Here is a 9,155-nt window from a genome sequence, read left to right as displayed (position 1 = left end):
AGGCAACTATCTGGCATGAATTGGTAGGCCAACAAATGGAGGAGGGCAGGAAAAGCTAACTCGTATTATGTAGAGGTCCCCATCGTTCTGTGTAGTTCATAACTACAGACGATTGAATGGGTTTCCCTGGCTGCTTCACAGTCATATATCACCAAATGCAAGGAAAGGTGTCTGATGGAATACAGTAGAATTTGCCATTAGACTTAAGCCAGGAAAACATTACTTGCCTGACTATATTGTGCTAAGTGTGAAGCTTGGAACAGGAAGAATTAATGTTGTGAAGCGTTTTTTTTTTTTTTCATTAGCAGGGTTTGAAATTTTAGTTCTTCTGAAAACTCTGAAAGATTTTGAACAATTCCATGCAACAATTTTTTCCGAACAGTTTCAAACTATTTTCCCTATCTCTCCTTCCTTTGTCTGCAAATGCCCAAAGCAAAGTCCAACAAAACAAGGATGAGAGAGTTTGGTATAGATGAGCTAGACTGGCCTGCACAGAGTCCTGACTTAGATCAGTGACTGAAAGCCAATTTTTTTTCTTACAACATTCACAAATGCTATTTGAGATCAATGGTCAGAACTTTAGTTTTGATGTGAGTCAAGACAGGTGAGGAAATAATTTTGGCAATATAATGATTATTAATCAGCTTAGCTCAATTTAGCCAATTCTTTAGATCTTTTCTTGAAGAGATCTTGAAAATATTGAAGAGACCTTGCCTAATTTCATCATTCTACCAGTGACAATCCTATTCTGGGAAACTCACCAGAAGTCGACTGCTCCGCCAACTCCATCCATCATTTGACTGTCTGGTTTTCATTCCTCGGTTCTCTTTCGATTTACACCACCAGCCTTTATCTACAACATTTATGGAAATATCTTGGAACACTAATCCACACCATGAACACTCCCTCCACCAATTACCGGGATGCCCTTCCCCTTTAGCTCCCTGAATTCAGTTTTTTTTTTTTTACCTTTATGATGACCTTAATCACTTCCCCCGCTACACCTGACTGCTCATTACCTCCGAGACACTGCAGAGTCTCAAATAATGTAGAGTTTTCATCATTCTTTTTTTATTCTTTTTTCACAGCGTGGATCCTGCAGCTCAGGTAACTTCTTAGAAATATCAGGTCTTGTAAAAGATAGATACGCTGCAACAGTAATCCAGCTTTTAGGGGAACAGAGGGAAATGACTGGAAAAAAAGGATTAATGGAATACTCAAACCTGCCAATGCCAAAAAATCTAGAGGTATTTCACAACAGTAGCCAGCTACCTTAAGAGGTATACTGATGTTTACTTTGGGTCGCAGCATAATCACATTTGTCAAAATGAACGCAAAGCTAAAATTATAAAACTGAAGAAGTCTATGATAGAAGGAGGCAGGAGCACCATATAGACAGTGGTAGACATCTAAGGCAGTACCCTAAGAGTTGGACTTCCACAGGCTTTCACCAGAATCCTAATCTCTGCCTAAAGCAAATGATAGTTGTCCATGAATGGGCCTGGATGGCCAGTCCACACAACTCCCTGATTAATGGGACCAACCTACTGTTTGATCCATGATCAAAAAATCCTGATCATATTGAATCTTATCCAGCAATATCCCCATAGCATGTAACTGTACCTCAATGAAGTTGTTGTCAGACAGACTAGCTGCAAAGATGAGTCGGCAAAGTAGCTGTTATATGAGATTGTCCCATAGGGGAAATGGCAAAGCACCCCAAGCTCCTGCTACTTGTTGATGGAGTTGTCAGTCAAGACTCCAAGACCAGATATTCTGCACTGCCTGGACTGACTACAAGAAAGCATTTGAATTAATGCAGAACAATATTTTTACTTCAGCTGTTGAAATTTCTCCAAAGAGATCAGATTCAGTCTTTGCATCTCTGAGATGTTGACAGTGGAATCCTTGGAGCTTTTAGTAGACATTTCCATTAAGTTTGGTGAATTTCATCAATTTATTTAATGCGAACTGAATAAAATTACATTATTAAGCATAGGTGGATGGGTCCAAGTGATGTTTCCAAAAAAAAATACGGAACTCCTGTTGTGTAATATTAAAGTGAACAGAAAATATGACCAGTATAGTACGATAAGGGATAACAGAAATAAAATGCTGAGGATATATAACCTGTGACTTGCTACAGTAGACTGCTTCCAGAATGGATGTGCATACAAAGAAGTAAGAAAAGAATACTAAGAAATAAGACAGAGAAGTGATGGAGAGTCGATATCACAGTGGTTACGGTTGTTTGGTTCTCTACTGATGCTATGATATTTAAACTGGAGGAATGGTTCAGGCTAAATGCAAAAACAAAACCTATAAGACTATGGTTCAGAAGACTTCAGTCCTACACGAAACTGTGCAGAGCTGTGCAGAGCTCTCAACATTTATGGAAATATCTTGGAACACTCTAACAGGGGTCCTACAGGGGTCCTGTAGAGCAGTGATTCCTAACTGGGGGTACTTGTACCCCAAGTGCGCGAGTGCATGTTGAAGGGGTATATGAAAATATTTAATTTATTAGGTAGTAAAATAAATAGGGCTGTGATCTGTTTTGCATTCTGAGGGCCAAATTGAGGAAAAAAAAGCGTTTATCAACCAAAAATTACATTTTTCTTATATGTTTGAGTTCACCTTGAGATTTGACACATATCAGAACCAAGCAGAGGAACAGGCTGGAAGTAGAGAACAGCCTGGTATCTGATGCTTTTCACACTAAGCTATCAGAGCTCAAAGGTGTCTTGATGAAAACAAATTAAAACTAATAAAGTCAGTCTGACTATATTTTTTGTTCTGTATTTTGTTCCCAATTCCTCAAGTTAAAATGTGGCTATAAGGGAGTTACTCAGAGTAGCTCCAGTTTTATAAATACAGGTTTATAATATGGTTTTATTTTGTAGTTATCTCAATTCCCTACTAACTTCAAGGCAAAAATATATGTTTTTTTTTTTTTTATTCCAGATAGAGCGACTAAAAGGCCTTAGAGTTAAATGCTCAAAAAAAAAAAAAAAAAGATTAAATAAAGTAGTTTTTTATTTTATAATCAGTTGTACGTTTCACTTTTGGACAATCATCAATACTTTTGACTGAGAGGGTACTCATGGTAAGAGAATATTCACAAAGGGGTAGACAAGTCAGAAAAGGTTGGGAAACACTGCTGTAGTGGACTCAAGCTTGAAATGGAATGTCCCTGTGGATAGGACAAGTTTTGTATGTAGATGAGTCAAATATAAATTAGTTATGGTCAGAAATTGAGACAAGATTGTTTTCAGATTGGATAAAACAGTATAGAAATATCAACATTTACATATTTATTTATGTGTTTATTGTTACATTTTACTTAAAGGAGCCAAAATAAAAAATCATCTTTCCCGTTTTAAGTAATTAGTGTAAAACTCTATATTAGCATTACAGCAATCAAACCCATCTGATATTTGGTGGCCATTTCGCATCTTCTTGTATTTATTTTAAAGATGTATATTTGGTAATTAGTTCCAAGTCTTTAATGTTGTAAGGCCTTCTTCCAACCCTCTAAATGTTTACCCTTTATATAGATTAAAGGTATAGTGGAAGTTGTTCTTTTTCAAGGTGGATCATCAAAATAAGTGGTCCTCTTAATTGTCAATCATTCTGGTGATATCTTTACGTAAGGCCATCCTACGTGCTCGTCCCCGTTTTCACTTTCCCTGGTGAGTCTGACATAGCGGAAAAATTGCAAATCTTTTTTTGGAAAGTAAGCTTGTATGAGTGATGCAAACAGCAACTTAAAACAGAGTATGCACAAGGAGAAATGGGTTTGTGCATGCTCTTGCACGCGTTCCCTCTCGGGAGTGGGTAGGTTTTTTTTTTTTTTTTTATTTAAGGGGAGAGGGTGGGTCTTTTCAAAAATTCACAGAAAATTCTCCGCTATACCTTTAAATCAGGGTCTGACAGGGCATGGGACACTCTAAAAATCTATATTCTAAACTAAAATATACCACGGTTTTGAATAATTTTAGTTTCACCTATTTTATATTAACTAAGACCAAACATATCGGATAAAATGAACAGGAGTTTGTGGTTGTAATGTTTAATCAATGTTTAATCACAGTGTTTATCCCCTTAGATTTCTATAATAAATCTTTGCTTAACACGAGGAGTCACTGCTGCAGCCTTCTTTTTATTGTGCTTCTCTCCACTCTCAGACTACAATTGTCCAAATGCATAAATCATAAATACAAAGTTTAATTTCTTTGAAATACTTTATTTTCAGTCCATGATTATTTAGATAGGATTCAGATCAGTCTAAAAAATTTTTGATTTTGACCTAGAAATTCCCATTGGCCATCTCATGCCCTTACAAACAGCCCTGTAAAATAAGGCCTTCAACAATTTTAGCATCAATAAAAACCTAGGTGTGCAACAATTATTTTTTACTAAGGTTTAAATTTGCTGAGGGATTAGCATTGTTGAAATACAAATAAGCAATAGAAAACTTCCACAGTTTAAGTAACTTATTTGGCCTTTGCATAGACACCTCCAGGCAAAACCGCCCTGGGCAGAATGCCTTATATTCTATGACCTTGCATTTAAAGCATAAACTGATGGTCATTTATGAGTTTCCTGTACTTATTTGCAGTGACTCCATGCTTCCTTAGCATACCCCCTCCCAAGTTATTTTTCATTGGCTAAGATAAGAGATACTGGGTGGCAGATAGTTCCATTCAGTCTTTTTTAAGTTTGGCAGGTGCAATGTATCTGAAAAGAAATTTTCTGCTATTTTATCTGTATTTTCCACCTATTTATTTTTACTTTTTTGTGCAAGTTAAATTTTTATTGAATCTCCATTCATGCTTTTTACACATTTGACTGAATGAGGCCATTTTAATCATGGATTTGCCTCTCTGTTTTTGATGCAAAACTATTAAAGGATACATAGAAGTATTAACCAAAAAGAAGAAAATGTGGCATATATTAATAAAGGCAGTCGGAGGGCTCTTGGTTAGAAAGGCCTGTAGAGATTTGAGATTTATGCACATTTGGCGAACTTTGCCTTGTCTTTTATTTTACATAATAATTTTCTTGCTTGATAAAAGTAAATCGATCAATAATATAGTAACTTAAATAAACATTTGTTATGAATCTTGGAAACACCACCAATAAACTTTGAAGATCTGCCTCTTGCTAATCTTTTTCTGATATTTTTCTTGAAGAAGTTGACAGTTTTATGACTTTAGTTGAAATTTGGGGAAGTTGTAAACCCTGCAGATTAACTTAAGTCTAATAAAAAAAAAAAAAACAAAAAAAAAAACACTTGCACATATTCACAGAATAATTAACACTGCCAATTCAAAAAAAATGTTTTAGGAAAAGGCCTGAAAAAAAATCCACTTTTTTTCAGCAAAAAACAAACAAAAATCTTGGCTACATTATTGTGGTTGAATTTAATGCATTATAAATAAGCAAACCAATAGTCTCCTTTTTCCGTAATAGCCCATAGCCTAGCATTGGCTTAATGACGCAATCATTATGCATTTTTCACGAACGAATGAAAGTTTTAGTCTGGCCTTGTGTGGTCTATTTTATGACTTCGCCACCAGATGGCGGCATAAACAGGGAAACGCCTCCAACAGTCAGTGGGTCACAGAGAGAAAATAAAAAAGACAAAATAGGTCGCTTTTAGATCTTAAGACATCCTTTTCAAATGTTATGTATGCCTTTATAGCAGGATATAAAAAAATTAACAAGCATCCCCCTTTTTTTTAACAAAAAATGTTGATTAGAAAAAAGCCAAACACACGAAAGTTATTTTTTTCTTCTTTAATTAACAAATTTAGTATGCTTAGATTTCAGATAATTAATTTAATTATTTTATGTTTATCTGAAAAATTATTTATCTTTTTTATTAAAAAAATATTTAGTTGCTAAACATCAACGATTTTAAGAGCGAAAATGTGTTTCAAAATGAGTTCGAGATGACCCAACAAAAACAATATAGGCAGCGTGTTTAATTAATTTGAATTTATAATAAGACAAATCTAAAAGGAATAGCTCAAAATAATAGTTTTAAAATATAACATATACAGGGGTTGGACAATGAAACTGAAACACCTCTCATTTTAGTGTGGGAGGTTTCATGGCTAAATAAAACTAGGCTGGTGGCCAATCTTCATTAATTGTACATTGAACCATTGAGTGGGAACGTCCAATTAGCAGGGTATCTATATCTATATATATCTATATATATATATATATATATATATATATATATATATATATATATATATATATAGTAGTATTTGCTTTGCATAACCACAATCAAATAATGTGTTCACCATTAAATAGGGAGAGGAGTAACTGCACCCTCCCACGGCTCCACGCTGCAGAGGCTGCGCAGCTCAGGCCTTGGCTTCATGTATTTGTGGAAGTTGCATGCTCTGCGTGACCCGTGACTGATTTGAGTTAACAGCTGACTCTCTCACACTACAAATGGCTTGCAGGATAATCTGGAGAAGTGCTGGATCACGCAAACCAAGCGCCACTCCCAGAAAGAGGGCACAAGGGATGGAAATGACCAATCAAAGAGCTTCCTCCAAATAATACACATTTAGGTCTAAATCTTTATTATTATTATTATTATTATTATTATTATTATTATTATTATTATTATTATTATTATTATTATTATTATTATTATTATTATTATTATTATTATTATTATTATTTTAATGTTTGAGATAAATAAGAATAAAAGGGGGATGCTTGTATTCCCAAAAGCATAATTAGTATATTATTATATTTAAACTAGTGGTTAGGAATGTATCGAAATGCACCAGAGTTTTTTTTTTTTTTTCTTTCATAAAAAGAAAGAAAAAAAGAAAATCCAGTTTCTAATGACATTTTAATTGTATTATTGTTTTTTTTTCGTGCTTCTCGTTCTCCCCTGTGACGTTTCCCTCCCATGTGACCAGGGCGGTGGTATAAATTAAGAGGGAGGACCCGCCCCCTGTGAGATCCAGGTTTGCCCGTTTTGCAGGTTCCCCCCACAGTCAGTCTTATAACTCCAGGGGCCGCGCTTCAGTCTGCGAATTAAAAACATAACTCTAAAAATCTATGGAAATAGGGAAAAAGCAGCGGGCATTTCTCTGCGCCTCTCATATGAGTTTTTGACGCGGGAGGTTGAGCGGCAGCTCGGAGCGCACAGACTGAGCCATGACTCTGAGCTCGGAGATGTCGGATGCCTCCCTCCTTTCGGAAGAGACCGACATCGACGTGGTCGGCGAAGGCGAGGACGGGGACGGCCGCACGCGCTCCTACGTGGACGAGGTGGCGCAGATGCGGGACGGCATCCTCCTGTCCGGCTCTCCTCCTCCCCCCCAATGCCTGCAGGACGGCCCCACCTCCACCTCCTCCTCCTCCAGGGATGCCTTCAAACCGGCGGGGAAGAACGCACTGGTGAAGCCTCCTTACTCCTACATCGCCTTAATCACCATGGCCATCCTGCAGAGCCCCAAGAAGAGGCTGACCCTCAGCGAGATCTGCGACTTCATCAGCAACCGCTTTCCCTACTACAGGGAGAAGTTCCCTGCCTGGCAGAACTCCATCAGACACAACTTGTCTCTGAACGACTGCTTCGTGAAGATCCCACGGGAGCCCGGGAATCCAGGGAAGGGCAACTACTGGACTCTGGACCCGGAGTCCGCCGATATGTTTGACAACGGGAGCTTTCTGCGGCGGAGGAAGCGCTTCAAGCGGCAGCAGACGCAGGATTTGCTGCGGGAGCATAACGGCTTCCTCCCCGCGGCCGCCGCGTACGGATACGCACCGTACGGCTGCGGCGCGTACGGCATCCAGCTGCAGTCCTACCACACGCACTCTGCGCTGCTCGCCTTCCAGCAGCAGCAGCAGCCCAGACATTCCCACACACACATTCCCTCACCGTCACTGATGGCCACCAGCACGGACCTTACCAGAAGCAGGTTTTACCCCCAGCTCGGTTCCGGTTTGGGTTCCGCGTCCCCGGCGCAGAAACCGAGCTCTCCGGCGCAGCCGCCGCAGCGCTCCCCTTTCTCCATTGAGAGCATCATCGGAGGCTCGCTGAGCCCCTCCAGGACTCCGCCTGTCATTGTCCCGGTTTTGCCCTCTTTGGGGATCCCCAGCCAGACGCAATCCGTCCACCCAGAAGCAGTTTTAGTCGAAAACTTTCCCAACAGAGTTATCGGGGGCACTAGCGCCTGTTAAACTAACAAAAAAGTCTTAAAACTGCAAAAAAAACAATGATCAAAAAACATAAACAAACGCTCCTCTTTGAAGGTAGGATTATTTTTGTACGTTTGATTACAGCAGAATGACGGACATAAAAAAAAAAAAAAAACACTATTTGTGCCTATATTCATGCTGTTTATATTTATGGTATATTTGTTTTATTTTAATGAGAATCAAAATGATTTATTTCTTTTTTTTAACACGAGTTTTCCTTGTATTTTTCCAAGACGTGATTTGTTTCAGTCACTATTTTATTATTATTATTATTATTATTTTAGGAGCGTCTCAGGACAGGTTCTAAATGATCACATTTTTTTTTTTTAAACTGTGTCAAACACATTCCTGTTTTTTTTTTTTTATTATATCAGAAAATCAAAACAAGTTTTAAAGGTTTTGTATTTAAAAAAAACGCAAAACAGCAAAGGTATACATTTATAATTCTATTGCCGTGTGTTTTGATTTGAAGTAATGAAAGCGTTGTACATTTTTTTTGCAATCATGGTGTAACTGAGGTGTATTTTTTACACAGTTTGTTTATTGATAAGAAGAATAAATTTCTTTTTGCTAAACAAAACAAAAACAACATAGTTTGGAAAGAAGTTTATTTAAGCCTCTTTTAAAAATAAACCCAAGGTGCAGGAATAACCAGTTCTACAGTCGTAAAACCTGGCTGATATGCGTGTATCAGCCTGTTTACGTTCAGAAGCTGCATGCTTTTTTTTCTGCGCCACTACTGCACGTTTTGGAACATGCGCAAACGGGCTTTGCGTGTCCATCTGACCTCTCTCACACTCATCCTCATAATTGCGGTGAGCGGACAGGAGGGTGTCAGCCGGGTGAGGCAGGGGGCTGTAGGGTCACAGATTTACACATGATGGCCATAGTTGGGTCACAATTTAGTATATAAA

General features: G+C 38.0%; 1 protein-coding gene across 1 annotated transcript; it reads left to right on the top strand.

Moving 5' to 3' along the window:
• Positions 1-6,986: 6,986 nt before the first annotated feature.
• Positions 6,987-8,393, top strand: foxd1 (forkhead box D1). The gene has a single exon (XM_038305059.1). The coding sequence runs from the start codon at positions 7,195-7,197 to the stop codon at positions 8,221-8,223; it is 1,029 nt and encodes a 342-aa protein (XP_038160987.1). The 5' UTR covers positions 6,987-7,194; the 3' UTR covers positions 8,224-8,393.
• The last annotated feature ends 762 nt before the right edge of the window (positions 8,394-9,155 follow it).

This window comes from Cyprinodon tularosa, unplaced genomic scaffold, assembly GCF_016077235.1.
Source record: "Cyprinodon tularosa strain WSP-4 unplaced genomic scaffold, ASM1607723v1 ctg55, whole genome shotgun sequence".
NCBI lineage: Eukaryota > Metazoa > Chordata > Actinopteri > Cyprinodontiformes > Cyprinodontidae > Cyprinodon > Cyprinodon tularosa.
Note: the sequence above shows the minus strand (reverse complement) of the source record. Positions and strands in the feature narration are given on the sequence as shown.

Bases quoted from the DNA above. Each gene is read 5' to 3' on its own strand.
- foxd1 (XM_038305059.1), top strand. From the start codon at position 7,195: ATGACTCTGAGCTCGGAGATGTCGGATGCCTCCCTCCTTTCGGAAGAG.